The sequence below is a fragment of the Vigna unguiculata genome, chromosome 6 (assembly GCF_004118075.2).
Source record: "Vigna unguiculata cultivar IT97K-499-35 chromosome 6, ASM411807v1, whole genome shotgun sequence".
NCBI lineage: Eukaryota > Viridiplantae > Streptophyta > Magnoliopsida > Fabales > Fabaceae > Vigna > Vigna unguiculata.
Window position 1 is genome coordinate 16,512,017 of NC_040284.1, and position 26,448 is coordinate 16,538,464.

Below are 26,448 nucleotides of genomic sequence, written 5' to 3' on the forward strand. Positions count from 1 at the left end.
CATGGCGGTCACACATCATTTGGTCGACATGATCCCTTCCATGTACTACTATATCATCCCTTTCTCCTTAATATGATCTTAAAAACGAGAAATCCATAATGGGTTCAAACATAATGTCATTTTACAAGCAATAACCACCAGTGCAGTTAGGGCTTTTGGCCCCGGTTACTTTCTTGATTCTGCCTCGGTTTTAGAACCGAAGCATATTGGGGCGAGGCCAAAAGACACCCATTTTTGGCCTCGGTTATCACCTGAGGCCATAAAGGCTCTTTTCTGCCCCGGTTACAGAGGGACCGAAGCCATAAAGGCTCTTTTCTGCCTTAGGTCTCCTCACTCCCACCCTCGAATCAGTGTCGTCCAAACTCGCCTCTGTCCTCCGCACCTTCTTCATCACCGTCGGCGTCGACACCAAACTTTGCTTCATGCGCACCCTCGGTTACATCACAACAAAACTACACATGATAAAAGAACTGAGCGTAGGGTTAGGTTTAAAAACGCTTGTGCCTTCTCCCAGATTCTCTTACGCGACGGAGGCTCGCGGTCTCTGGATCCTAAAGGGTTACTCCCTAGTGATGAATATGAAACTGGTGCGAAGCAACGCTCAAAAAAGTCAATTTTGCGGCATCGACGCTAAGGAGTCCATTCCCCGTTACGCTCTCGCACACCACCAACTTGAGGCACACGTGCAAATAGAGTACACCGTTGGATTCTGCAAGGGGTTCATCCAGGTTCGTGCACGTTTGGATAACACACGCCTTGAACTCACTAAGAGCGAGAGATGAAGATTCAATCAGCAGCAATGGATGAGGAGATGGAGGCGATGAAAACCCACGGATGACGATGACAGCTGGTCGGCGACAGCGTCGGAACTGGTGGTGGCAGAGGGCGGCGCGACGTTCGTGCAGAGAGAACTGGGGAAGAAGATGAATAGTGATCGGAGTTCACGAATTGGGGATTTTTAACAAGCTTTATGGCCTCGGTTATTCAAAGAATCGAGACCTAAAGTGGCTTAATGGCCTCGGTGAAAGGGGACCCGAAGCCAAAGGGGGCGGCGTTGATGAAATTATTAAATTAGGGTTTCTGGGCAGGGCAGGGTTATAGGCTTCGGTTCTATTTTAACCGAGGCCTAAAACAACCCAATATTGTCTCGGTCCATAAGCACCCGAGGCCAAATGTGTTGATGCTAGTGGCAATTTTGAAATTTTCATTTCTGGGCTGCCTAATAGGCTTCGGTTCTTTGTGAACCGAGGCCTAAAACTGCTTACGGCACCGGTTGTTTGTAGAACCGAAGCAATATAGGTTGATGAAATTGCAAAATTGCCACCGCCTCCTTATAGGCTTCGGTTCCGCCATAACCGAGGCCTATAAGGCGAGATAAAATATCAAATCTGCACTAGTGAACATAACATAATTTTTTTTCTTCATCATAATTTGCATGCATAAACATAAAGAAGAAAACACAGATTTCAAAAATTTATACATTAGGGAGCTCAGAGTGTCACATAAACATTAAAAACATTAACATTTAACATTCACTAGTAGACATAATGCCCATATTCTTTACATGACCAACATACAATTTGGGCGGTAACCCTTTTGTTAAAGGGTCAGCAATCATAAGATCTGTGCTAATATGTTCTATTGACACTTTACGTTTCTGAACTTCTTCTTTAACGACAAAGTATTTCAACTCCATATGCTTAGCACCTTTAGAATACTTGTCATTTTTAGAAAAGAAGACTGCTGCGGAATTATCACAATAAATTTTCAGCGGCTTGGAAATACTATCGACTACTCCAAGTATTGAAATAAAGTTTCACAACCAATTAGCCTGAACTGTGGCCTCAAAGCATGCCACAAATTCAGCTTCCATGGTGGATGCAGCAATGACAGACTGCTTCGCACTTTTCCATGAAATCGCTCCTCCGGCTAAAAGATACACATAACCAAATGTAGACTTTCTTGTATCCACACAGCCGGCAAAGTCTGAATCTGTATAACCTATCACCTCAAGGTGATCAAATTTTCTATAAGTAAGCATGTGATTCTTTGTTCCTTGTAGGTATCTTAAAACTTTCTTTGCAGTTTTCCAATGCTCTAGACCTGGATTACTTTGGTATCTACCAAGCATACCAACTGCAAAGCTAATATTTGGCCTCATACAGGTTTGAGCATACATCAAACTCCCAACAACATATGCATAAGGGATATTTTCCATCTGTTTCCGTTCCAAATCATTCTTTGGACATTGCATGAGACTAAACTTGACTCCTTTCTGTATTGGAATGGGAGATGCTGAACATTTATCCATTCTGAATCTCTCTAAAACTTTATTAATATATGCATTTTGAGACAAACCTAACAGTCCTTGTGATCTGTCACGAAATATTTCTATTCCTATCACATAGTATGTCTCACCCATATCTTTCATTTCAAAGTTATTAGAGAGAAACCTCTTAGTCTCACTTAATAGACCAAGATCATTAGTCGCAAGCAAGATATCATCAACATACAGAATCAGAAATATAAACTTACTCCCACTGACCTTCAGATATATACACCGATCAACGGTGTTTTCCTTAAATCCGAAGGACACAATAGTATCATTAAACTTAAGATACCATTGCCGAGAAGCTTGTTTAAGTCCATATATCGATCTCTTAAGTTTACACACCATGTGCTCCTTTCCTTCTTCAGCGAACCCCACCGGTTGGTCCATATAGACATCCTCTTCTAAATCCCCATTCAGAAAAGCAGTTTTAACATCCATTTGATGCAACTCAAGATCATAATGAGCTACTAATGCCATGATAATTCTAAAAGAATCTTTCTTAGAAACAGGCAAAAATGTTTCCTTATAGTCAATGCCATCCTTCTGAGTAAAACCTTTGGCAACAAGACAGGCTTTGTAACGTTCAATATTGCCTTGAGAGTCACTCTTAGTCTTAAAGACCCATTTACACCCAACTCTCTTACATCCTTCTAGCAATTCCACAAGGTCCCATACGTCATTATGTGCCATTGATTTAAGCTCATCTTTCATGGCATCTAACCACTTATCAGAATTATCACCATTAATGGCTTCTGAAAAATAAATTGGATCATTATCAATACTTAAGTCATTTTCTGACTCTTGTAGATAAACCATATAGTCATTCGAAATAGCAGACTTTCTATCTCTGTGAGATCTTCTTAATACTATTTCTTGTGGTTGTTCTATTATCGGTTCATTATTAACCTCGAGATCATTAATTTGTTGTTCTTCTTGATTGTTGTGAGTTTCTACAACATGTGGAACAACAACTCTTGATAAAGAAGTACTAGTTATAGGAACTTGTACTCTAACTTCCTTAATCTCCACATTTCATGAAGCTTCACTCCCACTGGTTTCACCATTTTCAATGAACCGAGCATTTCCAGTTTCAATGATTCTTGTACTATGGGTAGGACAGTAAAACATATACCTTTTTGATTTTTCTGGATAACCAATGAAAAATCCACTAATTGTTCTTTCATCCAGTTTCTTTTCTTGCGGATTGTATATTCTTATTTCTGCCTGACAACCCCAAACATGCAGGTGTCTCAAACTGGGTTTCCTATTTGTCCATAACTCAAAAGGAGTCTTTTGAACAACTTTACTAGGAACCATGTTCAACAAATACATGGCAGTTTTTAAAGCATACATCCACAATGATACAGGTAAACATGAATTACTTAACATACTCCTAACCATATCCATTAAGGTTCGATTACGCCTTTCTGATACACCATTTTGTTGTGGTGTGCCTGACATTGTGTATTGAGCACAAATACCACGTTTCTCAAGGAACTTAGCGAACGGACCAAGGTGTTGTCCACTTTCATCATATCTTCCATAATACTCACCACCTCTATCAGACCTTACGATTTTCACCTTTCTGTCTAATTGCCTTTCCACTTCATTTATATAAACTTCTAAGGCATTTACTGACTGAGATTTCTCATGCAGTAGATAGACATGTCCATAACGTGAAAAATCATCAATAAAGGTGATGAAGTACTTCTCTTTATTGAAATAATTTACATCAAATGGACCACATATATCAGTGTGTATGATTTCAAGAAGCTGAGTGCTTCTCGTGGCTCCTTTCTTTGTGTGTTTAGTTTGTTTGCCTTTAATACAATCCACACACACATTCAGATCAGTAAAATCTAAATTCGGAAGGATTTCATTCTTTACTAATCTTTGCATTCTTTCTTTGGAAATATGTCCTAAACGTTTATGCCACAAGTAAGCAGATCGTTCATCCACTAAACTACGTTTACTGCCAACATTGTGATGCAAAGTCATAAGAGTTTCAGCATATAAATTATCCAAATTCAATTTATATAAACCATCATAAAGTGTACCAGATCCAATCATAAAAGTATGCTTAAACAAACTGAAACAATCATTTCCAAACTTAAAAGAATATCCAGCAATATCAAGCTTAGACAAAGAAATTAAATTCCTAGTGATACTAGGTACATAAAAAGTATCCATAAGGTCTAAGTGATATCTAGTGTCGAGGATTAAACGATAAGTCTCGCCCGCTTCCACTGGAACTTTCTCTTTATTGCCCATGAAGACAAACTTCTCATTTGGGTTTATGGTTCGGGTTGTAAGAAATCCTTGCATCACATTAGAAACATGAGTCGTACATCCAGAATCAATCCACCACGTATTATGGGAAACTTCAGTTAAGTTTGATTCAAAACATACATAAGCATTATGCTCACCTTTCTTTTCGAACCAAGCTCTACGCTTTATGCAGTCCTTCTGGAACTGTCCAGACTTCCCGCAGAAATGACATTTGTCATTTTTCTTCTGGATTTTGGTTGATGACTCGTCAATTTTTAGTGGTCCTTTACCCTTTCCATGTTTCTTAGCAACTTTCTTTCCAACAGCTCCTGGATTCTTCACATACTGAATAAAGTGGCTTCCTAAGTTCTTCAGTCAGGTCTCCTCCTGAACTAGCATACTGTGCAATTCATGCACATTCCACTTGTCTTTCATGGTGTTGTAGTTCATCTGGAACGGACCATACTTAGACGGTAATGAGTTCAGAATGAACTGCACGAGAAAACCTTCATCCATTGTCATTCCTAAAGACTTAAGTCTTGCTGTGATATTTGTCATCTAGATCACATGCTCGTGCATAGTACGCGAACCTTCAAACTTCATAGTGGTCAATGTACTCATCAGTGTCCCAGCGAGAGACTTGTCAGCAGTTTGGGAGCGCTCTTCCACAAATTTCATAAATTCTTTTGCGTCATCAGTTTTGGGAAGAGCTGACTTTATATTGCTTGCTATGCTCATTCTCATAAACATTAAGCTAAGTCTGTTTGATCTTGCCCAAGCTTTGTAATGGGCTTTCTCTTCATTGCTACTAGCATTCGTGATAGAAGCCGGCTTTTCAACTTGAAAAGCTAGATCAAGATCCAACACACCTAAGTGAAATTGGACTTGCTCACTCCAGTTAGGGAAATTCAACCCATTAAAGACTGGAACAGACGAAGCATGCGAGTGTAAAGATACCGGAATAGAGACTGCAAATAACACATGCCTAACATCAATGCTTTGAGTCATAAAACTAAACGTAAAAACAGATTCAGATATAAACAATCATTCTATGCATATTAATGTTCTCCTTTGGGAGATCCAATAATATACAAACATAAACATAATGATGCTAATCATATTATAACATTATTGATAATTAAAATCTGCATAAACTAGAATCACCCACTACCTTTGGGTATATAAATAAAACTAGTGACGCATACAAAATTATCTACAATCATGTTCATTAATTATGAGAACAATTAATCAACCTTTGGGCGATCCTTAAATGCCTTATAATTAATGAATTTTAATTAGCCCATAAATTTAATTATTCATAATTTAGCATCCATACTATAGGTAATTAAAATAAAAAACATTAATAATTTGAAATCACAAATTTTAAAATTTTGGCCACTTTAGTGACTAACAAAATTTATCATACTTAATTTCAAATAAATAAATACACATACATTTAATTGCTATAAACTTTATATAGCATCCTCGTTAATTTTAATTTAACAATAACAAACATAAATATTATTACAAATTAAAATAAAATTATTAATTATTTATATAAATAAAATAATTAATATTAATTTTATTGGTAACGTAAACCAATAAAACATTTAAACTTTAATTTTAATAAACCACAATTACGTGATCAATTATTTAATTTCGTAATTATCAATGTTCCATTATATCTCAATGAATTTAATTGCGTCAGGAGAAAACCAAAATTGGAAAACTGAAATTCACGTTCACACAGTAACAGCACACGTTCACGGTAGTGGTTTTATGCCATTCACACATTATTCACGTTCATGCAACAATTTTTTTCTTTTCTTTTATTCAATGCCAAAAAAATAAAAACACCATCACATACAATTCCAAGCAGCGAGAATCAATTCTCGTTTCCAACCATGGCATTCACATTCAATTTTAAAGTAGCGGAAAACTTAAATAACCATTCAAACTTTAATTAGGGTTCATAAAAAAAAATTGGAAACAAACATCATAAAAGGAGAATCATAAATCCTACAACATAGGCTCTCATACCACATGTAAAACTAATTAAGGATCTTTACGAGTTATGATTCTCACTCGATAAAATATAATAGAGCACTAACCTTGATCCATGGGAGATCCTATAAATATGCGTTCTTCAAATTTGTAATCTTGTATGCTCTTCAATCACCGTTTTCCAATCTATCTTTTTGCCTTTCTTTCTCTTCTCACACGTTCTTGATGGGTTACTGTGAAAAGAACCTTATGGCCAGAGATAGAACCCCAATTCCTTTTATAAACCAACGTCCATCAAGTTGGTTTTTATTTTATCTTTATCTTTATTTTAGTTTATTATCACTTCCCATAATAATAACCAATAAGTCTTTATATTTTATTAAATCAAAGGGAGAGGAAAGAATTGTGGCTCGGATTTGCACATTGTGTTGTTGTAACTTGTTTTGATTTCAATTGTTGTAAAGCTCTTAAGCTAAGTGTCTTCGAAGAGCCTTTGGTGTTTTTTCATCTCTTACCATTATGCACTTCTTATAATAGCTTGGTGTAGTCGGTAAGTGTGTCTCAGAAGCCAAAGCTACCAAGTCTTACCATAGGTTTCATCTAGTTGTTTCTACATTTCACATGTAGGTGTAGCTTGGCAAAAGATCTCAAATTCTAAGCCTTGCTACTTAGAAGTCCATTTTAGTATTTAGGTGTCTTAGTTTAATTTGGTTGTGTATTTGTTTGTTTGTGAGTCATATCTTCTATGTTTAAAAGCACATCTTTTTATGAAAAAATGGTGGAATAAGTAGTGAGGTAAACTCTGGCTAAGTAAGACTTGGTACTTAAACAATCCTAGTGACTCGCCTCTCTTACTTGGGAGTGAACTTGTGAAAACTTCTAAATATTTATCTAAGAAAACTTTTAAAATTAAAAGATATCTAGACATCATTCTTACCATAGTGGGAGTGTCTATGAGGGATATATTCATACATTAAAAGAAACTTCTAAAGAACTTAGAGAACTCAAGTTATGGAGACAACAAGAAGTTCAATAAAGAAAAAACGATAAAATTGACAATGAACTTCAACTTGCTCTCTTAGAGGATGATATTAAACTCCTTAAGGAAGAAAAACATCAAAGAAAAAGAGAATTCATTCAAAAGGAAGTATGAGTGGGGAGTCACCTTATGATCAAGACGAGGTAATGAGATTGGGGAAGCATTACCAACAATATTCTACAATTAGAAGACAAAGAAAAGAGCACACCCCTAAAGAAACTAAGTTTGACTTACCTTATTTTTATGGAAAAGATAATGTTGAGAATACCTGGACTCGGAATTGTATTGTTGCATGACCACACATTCTAGTCAACTGAAAAGTAGAAACAACAAATTAATTTGTTTATGCAGTATGATTCAACAGATTGAAATATAAAATTAACCAACTAATTATTTGGAAAATTATGCAGAAACAAGAAAACCACCAAACTCAATCAAACATCATGCTTTATCATACAAGATTGATTTCAATTGATATATCAGCCTTAGTTATAACACCAAATTACATAAATGCATGTGTAAACCTTACAAAGATTGGTTTAGTATGTTTTCTTGAGATTTAAATGAAGAACAAGATAAGGGAAAGAAGATCACACACTGATTTTTATATTGGTTCCCAAAATATCTGAGTTACATCCAGTTTATTAGGACAACCTGAACCTAATCATGCACTATATCAAAAGAATTAAAAAACCCTTCAAAGATTACACTTTTGAATTAAGCAAAACATAAAGATTCTTAAATCCCACAAGAACCTTAACCCTTACACTGCAAGACCCCTCTTGCAGACTTGGAACCACACCAGGGAACACTAAGAAGTACAAGAATAACCAAACCTCAATGGTGGCTCTCTCTAGCCAACCAATAACGTTTTCATCAAGCTTCAACACAAGCAAAACTTTGCTCCAAGATTCAAATATCTTTAATCACAAGTTGCACATTGTGTAATCAAAGAAAGAGAGTTTTCCAAATTCGTTTCACTATTTTTCACGCATAGAAATCACAAGTGTTACTCCAATCTTTAAACAACTAGCTAATATAGCTTGGTCATAAATGAACTCAACAGATTGATTTGTATGTACAATCTGTTGACTTCACTTGACTTAAGTGAAATCAATCAATTGAATAACAATTTAACTGATTGAATACATTCATACCATAACTATATGCAACAAACCTTTTAACCTGTTAAAAACCTTTCTAATAGATTAAAAATGGCACACACAAGATAAAACAACATCAACACTTTGTCATATAGTCTATAAGTACAATTCAAAGTTCAAGCTTTGAGATCTTCATGGTAACTCCAGATGCAACAGACCACAAGCTTGATCATCAACGAATCTCATTAATTCTTCATCAACCACACATGATCTCATGCACTTACTTCATCAAATCCATGCGCCAAGGTCACTTATGCTAACATCTACAAATACATAAAGATCACACTAGGACGAGTTAAGGGGTTCAAAATACTGTTTGAGTATGAATTTGTCAACGAATGGTTATTAGGATATGTCAAGCATGTGTTGTGGAAGCACTCATATCCCACTCCTAGCATCTCAACTAGTTTCTTTCATAATGTTTAAAAATTTTCAAATATTTAAAACCTTGGATTAAAACATCAAATTCACATTTCGTAAATGAATTGTCATGATAGAATCTTATCTCAACAAAATAAAGTTTCACTTCATAGTTGTCATTCACTATACAAAGGCCATAATAATTATTCAGCGTACAAAATCTGTTTGGTAGTACAAAGGATATAGTAGGAACCAATGGAAAATTGGAACACACGAAATTGGTTGCACTTTTCCGAAATCGCAACTATTCTAATTGCATGAAAGTTTACACTTTATCTACCACAAATTGTATACCAATACAAGAAATCTTAGTTGGGGACCAAAATAAAATTCAAATCCTAGATTATATACAAAATGGAAAAGTGGTGAAATCAAATAATAAAACCAAATTCAAAACAAATTAAGTGAAACCCTAAATTATGTAGATGAAATCATGTAACATACTAACCTTTATTCATCGTACAAGAACCACACCTCTGTTGAGATGAATGGAGCAATGTGGTGTTTAGAAAACAATAGAGCAGTTCCTATTAGAGCAAGTCATGACTGACAATCAAAAGTGGTAAAGCAAGAGAGATGAACGATAAACCTATCAAAGTTCAGTCCGATGATAGTGAAAAGGTGGAACTAAGGGCGATGATGGAAGTGAGAAGGTAGACGACAATGAGATATTCAAAGTTAGAGGGAGATGAAGTAAGAAGACAGAACAAGAGATGCAAAGCCAAACTTTTTCAAAAATGGAAGGAAAAATTGTTTTCCCATAAATCCTTAAAGGATAATTTGGATTTTTCTTACCTTACTTTAGGCCATTTTTTAAATGTTTAGCCTAGACATTCTAAATACACCACTTAGATAAATGTGGCATAAAATATCAACACTATCAATGAGAGTTTTGGTAGTTCCTTAACACGTATAAATTATTGTCTTTACTATATTTAGACAACACTTATGTACCTGTGGTCTAGTTTATCATTATCTAAAGTAAAAAATGGTATAGTGACGAATTTTTATTTTCTTCTCTTACAATTCTTTTGACATGCTTTAAGTCATACATTTTCATCTAAACAAAGCTCATTTAAGACGGTATACACTCTCTTAAACAACTCAACAATTTTGTGAAGTAAGAGTGTCGAACCCACGAGGAACGGATTCAGTTAAAATAATTAATTATCTCAATCAGCATATATATATACAAAGATTTTAAATTTGATTTGACATTGACTTTTGCATAAAATTAATACAGTAAAAGCGGAAAAGTTTAGAAAAATACAGTAAAAGAAACTGGGATTGAATTTCATCTATCTCCCTTGTCTGTAATCTGGATGAATATAATATATATAACATCTGAAAATACCAATATTGATGCACACTCAAAAATCATTTATACCGATCCCTCGTGTATAAAATTCATAAGATTAGTTTCCTGAATATTGATTCCTCACATATTCAACAAATTATCCAGCATTACGATCGAGTGTTAAAAGCAATTGATATATTGAGATCTATTCCTAGCATCACAGTATATCAAGTATCATTGTTCAAATCAGATTTTCAGAAATACTTTCCAGTCAGATCTAAAAATAAAAATCAAAACATCTATTGATCAGATAGAAGTAAGCATTAAGAGTAGAACAATAATACCAATACTGAGTAAAACAGAAATGCTATATATAAATATCACCAGATTACACCCAAGTTCGAGTAAATTAATTCAATCCCACGGAAAGAGATTAGCCACTCATGGTAGCTATCAAAATCCTAAGAGCTAAAGAAGAAGAAGAAGAAAATGTGAATTCTATAGCTCGTGGTCACAGCTCCAGCAATTCTGCAGTTTTTCTCCCCACCATTCCAAGCTGATTTCTCTTTCTGATGCACTCAGAATATATATCCACGAAGTCTCGCTCAAGCTACCAAAGTCTCGCTTGAGCGAGACAGCATTCTTCATCCTAAAGAAAGCCTCTCGCTTGGGCGAGATGTGCTGAAGCCAACATCTCGCTTAAGCGAGCAAGAGTACTTCAAGCTGAAGAAAGGATCTCGCTTAGGCGAGATTGGCAGCATTTGAGCTCGCTTGGGCGAGTATGGCGGCAAGAGAGGGTCTCCACTGCACGAACTCTCGCTTAAGCGAGATTCTGCGTCGCTTAAGCGAGAATGGCGGTAGTGGCTTTGGCTTAGGCGAGAATGCTTTGGTTTTGAGCGAAGTTAACAGCATTCCTTCCCTATTTTCTCTATTTCTTACTTTCTCCTTCACTCTTCTTGAGTTCTCTTTAATCTTTCCTGAAAAACACACAAAATAGGATCAAATGATTTCTTTAAATCAAAACTTGGAAGCATGTGATTGAAACTTAGATTTAGGGAGAATCAATATGAAATGAACACAAATTTAAAGTATAAGTGCCAGAGTTTGTTATGAATCTTTACTAAATTTTGGCACTTATCAACTCCCCCCAACCTAGCATCTTGCTTGTCCTCAAGCAAAGTAACAAAATCAACAGCCATTCAAAACTAAATCTGAAATTGGTTATTGAGAAATCATTTTCACAGTTCCTGTCCAGACAACTTTTGCATTCCAAACCACAGATTCAAAATCAGAAGCAAATGGTGAGTCCAATTATCAAACAGCAGTAGGATAAGAGTGCAGCCAATTTTTCAGGAAAACTAATTGTAAGAACAAGTGATTATAACCAAGGAAATTCTCTCTTAAGTCTCACAGGCATGTGTCTCTCTCATTTTCCACTGAATTTCAACAAATCAAAATTGCTAGTCATTTTCAATCCAACCACGAACACACAATCAGCATGGATCTTAAGGTCTTTTCAATGTTGTAATGAGGCTAGGCTTTCAAGAATAATGGTTTTTCAAGATCACAAAAAGCACAACTTAGAAAAGAGAGCATAACTACAATTCAAACCCAATTCTACTCTCCATTCCTCATAATTCAGACCTCAATACACCAAGTTTCTCTTTCATTCATAATTCACTCTTATCTCTTTTTGTTCTTTTTTTTGTTTTTTTTTTAAATATATACATTCCTACACAATACTAGAGAGTGAATTATGATACTCAACCCTTTTCTTCCTTAAGTGCAATTCTACCAACCAATTACCCTTACAGTTGAAAAATACACCTATGCTCTCTATCCCTAAGTGTGCAAAGGGAAAGGATAATAATTCAAGTTAAGGTTAAGGTGCATAATTCAAACAATTAGGCTCAAATGGGCTATCAACAAAGGATGATTATTTACAGGTTGGCTATTTGGCACTGAGTTATAAATTCAACAAAATTGCCTTAATCATTTCCATGCTTTAAATGTGATGTTATCAAATGAAAACTCAAGCAATATCAATTTGTCAACAAACAGTGGAAACACTCAAACTGTTTAAGGATTCACACACTCACTAGGTTTTCTGGTTTATTTCCTTGGTATCTCACTTGTTGTTACAACTGATTATCTTGACTAACTATGCAGCACTAATATCCTAATTCTGTTTAATTATGAATTCAACCAAAATTTCCCTTTTTCACCTCTGTGTTCAGTTCACTCAGTTGTTCAAGACTCAGGATACTTACTGAAATCAGATTTCTTTTTAACCAATTTTCTCAAGAAAGATTTTCAAAGTGATTCCCAAAAAAAAATTTAGCTGTCTCTAAGTATTATGCACAAAATACTAAGCCAAAAAGTAAAGTTAAACAGTTAATCAACTAGAAAATATAACATTCTAGCCAAAACAACTAAAGCAAAATAGTAGTAATTACATAAATACTACAAAATACTAAAAGAAAAAGAACAATGAAACCGTATTTATAGAGTTTGAAGGGTGGAATGGTGATGTGGATCAATCTCCTCCAAAATCAATCTCATCCTCAATGTCTGCTCCATCTGCGTCAGCAGCTCCTGATGGTCCCTCACCTGCACCAGGTCCACCTCCCCCTGGGAAAATAGGATTGTCCCCAGGCCACTGTAGATAAGTGAAGAATTCTGGTGGAGTCATGCCTGGGTATGGTCCGCGGACATTCTGATAGAGGTACTCCTGAAGGTGGAGTTGTCCTCTATGAATGGAAGCATTTTGCTGGTGAGTGTGCTCCATCTGCAACCTCATATATCTCATCTGCTCAAGCAACTCATTATTCATGTTGAGTTGAGGTTGCTGTGTGGGCCCTGTTTGTTGTTCTTCCATTGCTGGTTGGTCTTCAGCTGGTTGGTCTTCAGCTTGTTGATCCAGCTGGGGCTCTTCTAGCTGCTCCAAGTCCTCTGGGTGGGTACAAAAGTGTTCAATGAATTTCTTGGTAATTGAAGGTCGTATCTTTTCAGTTAGTTCTACCTCCACCCCTTGTTCTTGGCAAAGAGCTGTGATCAAAGCCGGAAAACCCAAAGCACCTTTTGCCTTGTCATTCCTACTGTTGACTTCGTATCTCATAAATTTGTGGATTTCTTCAGAGATAATTGTGGCGACGTCAACAGTCAGATCCTCTCTCATTATGCAATAAAGGAGATGACATCTAGGGACGTTCAAGTCTGACACGTGGCCAATGGGCACTATGTTTGCAAGTAAGAATGTGGTCCAGACTTGGGCTAAGGTTTTCATATCTCCTCTTAGAATTCTGAGGGGATTTCCAGTGGGTCCGACTTGATAAGATCGGTTGGCAGCGCATATAAGGAGTGCTACTTCATTTTCATCATAAGGTTCATGACTCCTCCTTCTTGTTGTGAAGTCACAGCGTTGCCCTAGTTGTAGAGGTAGTGGATTACCAAGGAACTCACTGATAGCAGCTCGATCATAATTTACCCACCTTCCCCTAACTTTAGATCTCTTTTCACCAGGATTGTCCTCAGAATAAGCATTTGCATAGAATTCCCTGACAATTTCTGGGTCAAATTTGGGAAGCGGGTCAGCCAACTTCATCCAGTTCCTCCTGATAAGGCCATTCAAGAAAGGATCATATTCATCTGGAAGTAGAACCACCTTTCTTTCTTTGATAAAGACCCAGTTCTTTATCTTTTCATAACGTTCTTCTCTTTCGGGGTCTCTAAAACGGTTGGTAATTGGCCTTTCAGGAGAAGAGCTGCTTGCACGTCTTCTCCTTTTCCCTTTATTGGTTTCAATAACGGGATGTTTAGTTGTTGTCTTCGTTCTAGCCATTGACCTGCAAATATGAGAATTAACCCACCAAAAACATGACCAATTCAGCTTAATTCACTAACCAATCACAAACAAGAACAATTTCAACATGGCATTTTATCAAACACATGGAGTGCATTTTCAAATGGTAAAAAATTTTGAAACAAGTCAACCATAAGCAACCCACATTTTCCAATTTCAGCATCAATTCAAACTAAACCCCACAGTATAAACACAAAACGCATCAAATTATAGCATGGATACTACCTAGGGTTTGCAAGAGCACAAAAACATGACTATGCTTGATGGAAATGAAGAAAATGAGGAAGAAGAACTTACCTTGAAGTGAAATTAGCAAAAGGAGACAAAATTTGTGAGTTAAAATGCAGAGAATTGAATGAGTGAAGGCGCGCTCAAAATTGAAGAGAAGAGAAGGTGAGCGAGGGTTTGGAGAGAAGAGAGAAAGTGAGCAAATCTGCCACTGTCCCCCACTTAAACGCGAATTCTCGCTTAAGCGAGCCATTCTCGCTTAAGCTAGATGAGCGTGAGAGGAAAAATTAAAAAGTCTCGCGCAGGCGAGGCTGTGTCGCCCAAATCACCCCTGGTGCAGGGCATTCTCGCCCAGGCGAGCCACTACTCGCTTAAGCGAGTATATCAGCAAAATTGGTTGGCTCAGGTTCTGCATATCTCGCCCAGGCGAGACATGTTTAGCTTGGGCGAGATTTTCGTGCAGTTTTGACACATACTGATTTTGCCACTTTTCAGTTTTTGGTTCAACTTTCACACACTCAATTCATGATCCTTTGAGTTCAAATAACTCAGAATCACACACCAAACTATGCTTCAATCAATTATCTATCATTTCCAAAAGGTTTCACATCAATAAACTAAAAATCAAGCTACCAAACTCAAATTTCACAATTTGGCCAAAACAAGGTAATTTTTAGCATTTGATGATCTCAATTCTGGCACCAAAACTCATTCCCATGCTTAAAATTCCAGTTTTGTTTGAAAACAACCAAAATTGCATGGTTTGCCTTATTGAGATGATTGGATGCTAAAATTCACCTTTTTACACACAAACATAGAACTTTAAACACAAACACATACTTACATACACAAACACATTTAATCACACAAGATGAAATTAAAGTGCAAAAACATAATTAAAACACTGGGTTGCCTTCCAGGAAGCGCTTGTTTAACGTCACGAGCCTGACGCCTGTTTCATTTAAGGTTCATCAAGTTGAATGATTGTGGCGAGCCTATCAATCTCACCACCAAGATAGGGCTTCAACCTTTGCCCGTTTACAACCCAGCTCTTTTTAGATTCAGGATCCTCTAGTTCAATGGCTCCATAAGGTCTCACATTCTTGACAAGAAATGGTCCTGACCATTTTGATTTTAGCTTTCCAGGGAATAGCCTCAACCTGGAATTGAACAATAACACTGATTGACCAGGATAAAATTCTCTTTTGAGAATTTTCTTGTCATGATACGCTTTCATCTTTTCCTTGTAGAGCTTAGAGGACTCATAAGCGCTGAGTCTCATTTCTTCCAATTCTTGCAGCTGTAATTTTCTCTTTTCTCCTGCTGCCTTTGGATCAAAATTCAAGAATTTCAAGGCCCAGAATGCCTTGTGCTCCAGTTCAACCGGTAAGTGACATGACTTACCATATACCAGCTGGAATGGGGATAAACCTGTGGGAGATTTATAAGCAGTTCTGTAGGCCCAGAGTGCATCATCCAACTTCATTGACCAATCTTTTCTGGAAGATGCCACAGTCTTCTCTAGAATACGCTTGATTTCCCTGTTTGACACCTCTGCTTGTCCATTGGTCTGTGGATGATAAGGTGATGCAATTTTATGTCGCACTCCATAATGTTCCAAACATTTCTGAAGTTGAGCATTGCAAAAGTGTGAGCCACCATCACTAATCAACACTCTTGGAGTACCAAACCTGCAAAAGATGTTCCGCTTGAGAAATTTGATTATAGTTTTGGCATCGGCCTTAGGAGCTGCTACTGCTTCAACCCACTTTGTCACATAATCAACTGCCACCAAAATGTATTCATTTGTGAAAGAAGATGGCAGTGGTCCCACAAAGTCAATTCCCCAACAATCAAAAGCCTCAACCTCTAAAATGATATTCAGTGGCATTTCATGTCTTTTTGAGATTCCCCCTATTCTCTGACAGCTGTTGTAGTGTTGCACATATTTGTGTGCGTCATTGAATAAGGTGGGCCAATAAAATCCAGACTGGAGGACTTTTGCAGCTGTCCTCTCTCCATTAAAATGCCCTCCATATGGGGAACTATGACAGTGCCACATAATGCTTTTTGCCTCATCATCGGATACACACCTTCTCAACAATTGATCAGCTCCAATTTTGAACAAATGAGGATCATCCCACACATATTGGTGTGCATCTTTCAGGAATTTCCTCTTCTGGTGCCAATTAAAATCTTCAGGTATGACCCCTGCAGCTTTGAAATTGGCCATGTCAGCAAACCATGGCCTTTCTTGCACCATCATCAATTTTTCATCAGGAAACTCCTCCTGCACCTCTGATTGAGTGTTGGTCACCTCAGTATTCACCAATCTAGACAAATGATCAGCTACAAAGTTTTCACTTCCCTTTTTGTCCTTGATCACCAAATCAAATTCCTGCAACAATAAGATCCATCTAATTAGTCTTGGTTTTGAATCAGATTTGGTTAACAAATATTTAATTGCAGCATGATCAGTATATACAGTGACAGATGAACCAATCAAATATGCTCTAAATTTTTCCAATGCATAAACGATAGCTAGCAATTCCTTTTCAGTTGTTGCATAATTAATTTGAGCTTCATTAAGGACTTTGCTAGCATAGTGTATAGCATGAAAAACTTTGGATTTCCTCTGTCCTAAAACTGCTCCTATGGCATAGTCACTTGCATCACACATTAACTTAAAGCCTAAATTCCAATCAGGAGCAATTATCACAGGAGCTGAAACCAATTTCTGTTTTAACAATTCAAATGCATGCAAACATTCAACATCAAAATTAAAAGGTGTATCCTTGTTGAGCATATTGCTGAGTGGTTTGGCAATTCTGGAGAAATCTTTGATGAATCGTCTGTAGAACCCAGCATGACCTAAAAAACTCCTGATACCCTTTACATTTTTGGGTGGTGGCAGCTTTTCAATGATCTTCACTTTAGCTTTATCAACTTCAATACCTTTAGCAGAGATTTTTTGGCCCAGCACCACACCTTCAGTTACCATAAAATGGCACTTTTCCCAATTCAAAACCAGATTAGTATCAACACACCGCTTCAGTACGGTGTTTAAGTTTTCCAGGCATTGATCAAATGAAGCCCCAAATACAGAGAAGTCGTCCATAAAGACTTCTATGCATTTTTCCACCAAGTCCGAGAAAATTGCAAGCATGCATCGTTGAAAGGTTGCTGGTGCGTTACACAATCCAAATGGCATTTTCCTGTAAGCAAACACACCAAAAGGACAAGTAAAAGCAGTTTTTTCTTGGTCTTCTGGATCCACTGCAATTTGATTATAACCAGAATATCCATCCAGAAAACAATAGAAAGCTTGCCCTGCTAACCTTTCTAGCATTTGATCCATGAAAGGTAAAGGAAAATGATCTTTCCTAGTGGCCTGATTTAATTTTCTATAATCTATACACATTCTCCAACCTGTGACTGTTCTAGTAGGAATTAATTCATTTTTATCATTACAAATAACAGTCATACCTCCCTTTTTTGGAACTACCTGGACCGGGCTGACCCAGGCACTGTCGGAGATTGGATAGATCATACCTGCATCAAGTAACTTCATTACTTCTTTCTTGACCACCTCTTTCATGGTTGGATTCAATCGCCGCTGAGGCTGTGCTACAGGCTTGTAGTCTTGCTCCATATGAATTCTGTGCATACAGTAGGATGGACTAATTCCTTTTAGATCAGATAAAGTCCAACCTATTGCACCCCCATTGGCTTTAAGAACTGAAATCAATTTTTGTTCTTCAGAAGCCGTTAAAGCACTACTGATCACCACTGGTTTGTTACCTCCATCTACAAGAAAAACATATTTTAAATGAGGAGGTAATACCTTTAGCTCCAGCTTCTGACTTTCAGTTCTATTTTCTTGCTGCAATTTCTCAGGTTGTATATCATTTGATTCAATTTCTTTTGCTGAATTTAGATGTGTCATGTATTCATCAACTTCCTTTTCTTCATCTTCCTCCAGATCATCACAAGCACCAATCAAAGCTTTTTCCAATGGGCTTGCCTTTGCTAATTGCTTCCTGGATGTTAGAAAAAGTTCATCTATCACATCCATCCTGAAGCATTGTTGCTTGTCCTTCGGGTGCTGCATTGCTTCAAATACATTAAAGTTGACTTCATCATCTTGCACCCTGACCTTTAATTTGCCATCATCAACATCAATAATGACCTTGGCCGTCTTCATGAAAGGTCTTCCCAGTATTAGAGGAACTTCAGTGTCTTCCTCAATATCCATTACTACAAAATCAACTGGGAACATGAATTTGTCAACCTTAACCAAGACATCCTCTGCCACACCATAGGGATACTTCATGGATCTGTCAGCTAGCTGTAATGTCATCCGTGTAGGCCTCACTTCCAGATCTCCTATTCTCTTTAGCATAGACAAAGGCATCAGATTTATACTGGCACCCAGATCAAGCAATGCCTTTCCCACTGGTAATGTCCCGATTGTAACTGGAATAGTGAAGCTCCCAGGGTCTTTAGATTTCTGAGGTAATGATTTCTGAATTATAGCACTACACCCTGCTTCAAGCTCCACTGTCTCTTCAGAGAATCTTCTCTTTTTTGTTAGGAGCTCTTTCATGAATTTTGCATATGTCGGCATCTGCTCCATAGCTTCCACAAAAGGGATGTTAATCTGCAGTCGCTTGAAAATGTCCATGAATCTTGCAAACTGCCTTTCCTTGTCTTTTTTGGAGGGATTTTGAGGGTATGGTAGGCTCTTCAACTGAGGCACCTGTTTCTCACCCTTCTCCCTCTTTTTCTCCTCACTTTTATTTTTTTCTTCCTTTTCTTCTCTCTTATTTACAAACTCTCTTTTATTTTGTTCTTCCTCTCCCTCACACTCATTTTTTTCATTCTCTCTCTCTTTTTCCTCCAACACCTCCTCCTCTACACCCAGGTTGTCTCCAATCCCTCTTCCCACAACTTTACCACTTCGGGTGGTAATAGATTTACAATGCTCCTTGGGATTAGTCTGTGTGTTGGCTGAAAATTGACTTGTCTGCTGATCTGATAATTGTTTCGCCAACTATCCAACCTGTGTTTCGAGATTTCTAATTGAAGCTTCTGTATTTTTCTGATTAGTCAAAGAAGCTTGCATAAACTTTTCTAAAGTATCCTCCAGTTTAGATGTTCTGTCATGCACCGAAGGATAATGTTGTTGCTGTTGTTGATAAGGAGGTTGTCTGTTTGAAGGACCAGCTTCTTGCTTCCATCCAAAGTTCTGATTTGGATTGTTTCTCCACCCCTGTGAAAAGTTGTTATTGTTGGAGAAATTTCCTGGTCTTCCTTGGTTGCTCACATATTGAACCTCTCCTTGTGAGCTACTCTGATAAGAACAATGACCATTTGGATGATCTCCTCCACAGAAGTCACATCTCATGGGTTGTTGACTAGGAGAAGATTGCACAACTTGCAACTGCTCTGGTAATTTAGACATTTGCTTCGTCAGTGCTTCAATCTGTTGAGTCAGAATCTTATTCTGAGCTAAGATCGCATCTGTAGTACTAAGATCAAGCACTCCCTTCCTCTGAACAGTCTGCCTATTATGCTGAGCTTGATGATCTGTGGATGCTAATGCCTCAATGATCCTTGTTGCTTGCTCTGCATCTACACTCATCATTGTTCCACCTGCTGCTGCATCTAATATCATCTTGGTGTCAGGCCTCAAACCATTACAGAATATGTTCAACTGAGCAATATCCTCAAATCCGTGATTTGGGCATTTCCTCAATAAGGAATTGAACCGCTCCCAAGCTTCACAGAATGGTTCATCTGGTCCTTGCTTAAACGTTGAAATATCAGCTTTGGCTTTGATGTAGCGAGATGGTGGAAAGAATCTGTTCAAAAATTTCTCCTTAACATCCTTCCAACTATTCAAACTCTGATTTGGATGTGACTTAAGCCATTCCTTTGCTTTACCAGCCAAAGAAAAAGGAAACAACCGCATGTATACATGCTCAAGATCTCCTTCTTGAAAGCCCATGGTTCCTATCAATTCGTAGAATGTAGAGAGATGAGTGTATGGATCTTCATTATCCATTCCAGTGAATTGATGAGAACTGATCAAGCTGAGGAAAGCTGGCTTCATCTCCAGAGTTTTAGTGGTGGATGGTATTGCTATGCTAGAAAAATATCTCGGCCCTTGTTGCATAGCATAGTCTCCAAGTGTCTTCCTGGCTGGAGCTGGTCTCTGATTCTCCATGTTTTCTGATTGAGGTGTGATGGAAGTACTGGAAGATTCTTCCCTTGTCTTTCCTTGCTTCTTTTTGCTTTTGCCTCTGTTCCTTCTAGCTGTCTTTTCTATCTCCGGGTCAAATGCTAATCGATCTTCAGGAACCTGACCTCTTAAGAGCATAAATCAAACAGCTCAAGCAAGGATTAGTACAAAGGGAAAATTTAATAAGCTATCTAATAAAGAAAAATATACACAAAGCTGGATGAGATAACTAGAAATTTCAAAAGAACACCGTTCCCCGGCAACGGCGCCAAAAATACTTGTTGAGTCTCTTGGCAAGCGTACCAAAAGTCAACTGTAGTATAATGATTTGAAGTAAGAGTGTCGAACCCACGAGGAACGGATTCAGTTAAAATAATTAATTATCTCAATCAGCATATATATACAAAGATTTTAAATTTGATTTGACATTGACTTTTGCATAAAATTAATACAGTAAAAGCGGAAAAGTTTAGAAAAATACAGTAAAAGAAACTGGGATTGAATTTCATCTATCTCCCTTGTCTGTAATCTGGATGAATATAATATATATAACATCTGAAAATACCAATATTGATGCACACTCAAAAATCATTTATACCGATCCCTCGCGTATAAAATTCATAAGATTAGTTTCCTGAATATTGATTCCTCACATATTCAACAAATTATCCAGCATTACGATCGAGTGTTAAAAGCAATTGATATATTGAGATCTATTCCTAGCATCACAGTATATCAAGTATCATTGTTCAAATCAGATTTTCAGAAATACTTTCCAGACAGATCTAAAAATCAAAATCAAAACATCTATTGATCAGATAGAAGTAAGCATTAATAGTAGAACAATAATACCAATACTGAGTAAAACAGAAATGCTATATATAAATATCACCAGATTACATCCAAGTTCGAGTAGATTACATTCAATCCCACGGAAAGAGATTAGCCACTCATGGTAGCTATCAAAATCCTAAGAGCTAAAGAAGAAGAAGAAGAAAATGTGAACTCTGTAGCTCGTGGTCACAGCTCCAGCAATTCTGCAGTTTTTCTCCCCACCATTCCAAGCTGATTTCTCTTTCTGATGCACTCAGAATATATATCCACGAAGTCTCGCTCAAGCTACCAAAGTCTCGCTTGAGCGAGACAGCATTCTTCATCCTAAAGAAAGCCTCTCGCTTGGGCGAGATGTGCTGAAGCCAACATCTCGCTTAAGCGAGCAAGAGTACTTCAAGCTGAAGAAAGGATCTCGCTTAGGCGAGATTGGCAGCATCTGAGCTCGCTTGGGCGAGTATGGCGGCAAGAGAGGGTCTCCACTGTACGAACTCTCACTTAAGCGAGATTCTGCGTCGCTTAAGCGAGAATGGCGGTAGTGGCTTTGGCTTAGGCGAGAATGCTTTGGTTTTAAGCGAAGTTAACAGCATTCCTTCCCTATTTTCTCTATTTCTTACTTTCTCCTCCACTCTTCTTGAGTTCTCTTTAATCTTTCCTGAAAAACACACAAAATAGGATCAAATGATTTCTTTAAATCAAAACTTGGAAGCATGTGATTGAAACTTAGATTTAGGGAGAATCAATATGAAATGAACACAAATTTAAAGTATAAGTGCCAGAGTTTGTTATGAATCTTTACTAAATTTTGGCACTTATCACACATCTTCTCATTATAATTTATGTGAGATACCTATTCTTATATTTTTTAAGATAAAAGGTTTCACAAAAAAAAATATTATACTACAATAGTGAAAAAATAATATTACTAATTTTCATTGTTTTATGACAAATGTTTTTCATCATAATATTTTCTTTTAGTAATGAATGGTTATAGAAAATAATTTTTCACTTAGGAATGTTAGTGTGAATAAGTGGACATTAATTCACTTTATGTAATGTAATTTGTCAAATGCAACATCAAAAGAAAATGTACATGTGGTATATGTAAGAAGAGTACCATTGAACTTATCATGGTTTAGGATTTTCTCTTAAATCCTTCAAATTTCTTAAGATAACATATTTTATTTCATCTATTCTAAACCAACCTACCATTTTATGATTTATTACAATAGTAGTTTTTTGCAAACATACCCATTTTTAATAATTTCACTTTTGCATCAATCCACCACTAGATAAAGAAAATAGTTTCATAACAAACCTTTCAAAAATACTTATATATAGTCACTCTCATACTTTCATTGTAAGAAACCCTAGACACCAAATATTCAACACTTTTCCTCCAAAACAAAACAACAAAAACAATACAAACAACCATTGTCTCATCTTGCACCCTATCTCTAAAACATAATCACCATCAAGTAACATCAAGTAACATGTATATAAAATACTCTTCCTACACTTTCATTTTCAACTACAACCGATACAAAATAAGTTGTCACATCATAAAATGCTCCACCCTACATTCATACAACCACCAAATCACTCTTGTTTCCCTACCACGTTAAAATGGGACAAGGATTCATTTCTCATATTTTATAGTTTAAATAAATAATGTATATTAAATTTCCATATTTTAAAATTAATTTACATGTTAACATTATCCTTATCGCTTTGAATAACATATATTTTTAAAAATTTTGGTTATATAGACCCTAATTAACTGCACAATAACCGATTATTGAAGTTCATGTTGATGTTTTATTACTTGTTCGCTTATTCTAAATTTGAAAATATTATATTTTGTTGAGACTTATCTTTATCTTTGAATTTAATTTAAATACGCTGACTTTCAATAATAAACTCTCATACATAATAAGATAATTTATTTTTACAATATTTCCCTTAAAAGTTATCAATGACTAAGAAAATATTTTAGTCACTATAGTGATTAATTTAGTTATAAATTTATACATTAAAAATTATTAAAACTAAAATAGTTTTTAAATTAGTCATTATAGTAAATTTGTCTCTAAATTAGTGACTAACATTAGCTATTAAAGTTTAACTACAAAAAAATTAGTTCTAAATTGGTCATTAATGAAACAAATTTAAAAATCAAAATTTTTAGTAACTAATGACCAATTTAGAAACTAATTTATTATAATAACTAATTTAGAAATCAATTTAAAAATTATTTTTAGTTATTAATAATTTTTAGTTTATAAGTTATTTAAATTGATCACTATAATAATTAATTTTTTTGTCCTCAAAATTAGTCACTAATAAGATATTTTTTAGTTTAGAAATGTAAAGAATGTTGTAATAATATAGCTCTTGTCAATTGGTGCGTGAATTCTTTGTCTTACTATTACTATAAAATTTATTATTTTAACATCTATATCACTTCTCTTACAATTTCGAAAGAAAAATCAAAAGATTATTCGAGAAATTAATGTCAAAGTAATGGACGGGCGACAACAAAGATATATAATAAAAAAAAACATTATTATTCTATTCATATTTTGATGAATTTTATGATAATTATATATGTGTGTCTAATTGATAGTTACTTGAGTGATACTGATACTCAATTTAATATTTTCACGGGAGTCAAATGACATAAACTAATAAAGGGAAGACTAAATTAATCAATGATATATAACTATATAATTATATTTTCATTTTAAAAACTGATTTGATTAATCAAAATTAAATTTAATGATAATTGACGTTCCAAAAACTATTTTACTACCTCATTAGATTTAGAAATCAACTTAGCCCATTATTATAATTTTGTATACTAATATTCATTAATTTTTTTCCGCAGCTTTATTTATTTAGTAAATTACAACCGTACTTATTATTATTTTAGCGAACCACATGTGATATTATCATTCATTAGTTGAACTAAAAACAAAAACTTCTTAATTGTTTTGCTTGTATTATATTAAGTAGTTCAAATATCATGAATTATTAAAAACAAATCTATAATTATATTTTGCACTCGTGCAATATTTACGAATTGTTTTCAATATCCCTTTGTTAATTTTATTAATATATATATATATATATATATATATATATATAAACAAATGATTTCATGTTTTTTTCAACTAAATTAAAATTGGTTTAAAATGTTGCTGGTATTTGGTTGGTGAAAATTCTGAAGTACAGAAAATATATTAACACTAGAGTTTATATTTGTTACTGTTATTATCTTACCATTACTTTCTTGAATGGTTATGAACAGTAAGTTATTAGTAATTTATTTATGGAGAGACAAGACCAGATATAGTAAAATGTCACATGCTGTTGCTGTGTCTTGTTTCCTTCTTTTCCTTCTCTCAGATTATTCTCACTTTTTCACCCCTCTCACCAAGAGTCTTATCAGTTAAACAATTTGACAAGTATTCTTGTTAATAAACTTAGATTACAAAACCCTAATTCATCACAAACAAGTGTTTTGAACAAGTGCTGGTGTTCTTGTTGTTTGATTTGAAATGTGATAAAGCTGGTAGCAGGGAAAGAAGTGCTATAATTAGATTACTTTTACATTATGACTGATGGATTATTATTGTTTTCATGTCATAATTTGATTCTGATCGTGATTGATTGAAATTACTCACATGCAGCTTTCTGGGTTGCCCTAATTCACCTTCTACCTGTCAGATCAAATTAATATATCAACTTAAACCCACTTTCTTACTTTTGTTAATTTAATCAAATTAAGTTTAAATTTTTTACTAACACCTGTTTACAGATATGCCAAAAATAGATAAATGAAAGGAAAAAGGGAGAAAATGTACGATTTTAACTCGTTTAATACTGATAAAAAAAAATTAATTTGGATGGAACCTATCGAAAAAAAAAATTAACATGCAATCATCATCCTCACTTTTTGATACATAATTTATTATGGGTGATTTGTATGTATATGATATGATTATACTATGTAACATTAATATCGTTTCATTATCAGATTCGAAGTATAATTAGATTAAACATAGTTATATTGAAAATGATATTAGATAAATAGATTATATTTAAAAATATTAACTTTGAGTTTTTTTCTTTTTCAATCCTGAAGTTGTGTTCTTATACTGAAATTATAATTGATTTTATTGAAAACAGTTATAATCAGTGTAAATTACATTTGCTGTGCTTACTCAGTAATATAAAAGAGCAAATAATTATGATATCTCACGTCCTTTTTATTCTTGTCGCAGTTATTTATTCTTGTCTTATTAGTAGTAGAATCAGACGCTCAAATTTAAATTAAACCATTTTTGTATGCATTCCAATTCAACAATATCAATTAGGATTTTCTTGTGAATTCACGGCGGATCTTGACCAAAAATTTTGGAGGGACTAGAATAATATAATTTTTTTATTATTTGATTGGATCATTAGTATAACACTTTAAAAAATGATTCTTCTATAAAACAATTGGATCGTTAAATTGGATTATTAGTATAATGTTTTAAATACTTTAAAAGATGTGAAGAAATATAATTTAACTGATTTTCATCTTCACGTGTAGCTTCCCTTTTACTACTCCTACAAAATAAATTCATTATTTTATTCTTCATCGATATGTTTTTTTTTAAATATACTAAAAAATAATTTATCATAATCTAATAAAATATTGAGAGACATAAGTATTAGAAGAAAAATATATTATAATCAAGTCACAATTAAAA

General features: G+C 35.3%; 1 protein-coding gene and 1 non-coding gene across 2 annotated transcripts; one reads left to right on the forward strand and one right to left on the reverse strand.

Annotated features, from left to right (window-relative positions):
- Positions 1–19,666: 19,666 nt before the first annotated feature.
- On the reverse strand, positions 19,667–20,995 carry LOC114188464. The gene has a single exon (XM_028077037.1). It carries the CDS (start codon positions 20,993–20,995, stop codon positions 19,667–19,669), a length of 1,329 nt encoding a protein of 442 aa, XP_027932838.1.
- LOC114189296 lies at positions 20,346–20,452 on the forward strand. Its single transcript, XR_003605602.1, has one exon. It is a non-coding gene; the product is annotated as a small nucleolar RNA R71 (small nucleolar RNA).
- Positions 20,996–26,448: the final 5,453 nt, after the last annotated feature.

What these genes read in the sequence shown, in the direction of transcription:
- LOC114188464 (XM_028077037.1), bottom strand. Translation starts at nt 20,995, where the DNA reads ATGCTCTTAAGAGGTCAGGTTCCTGAAGATCGATTAGCATTTGACCCG.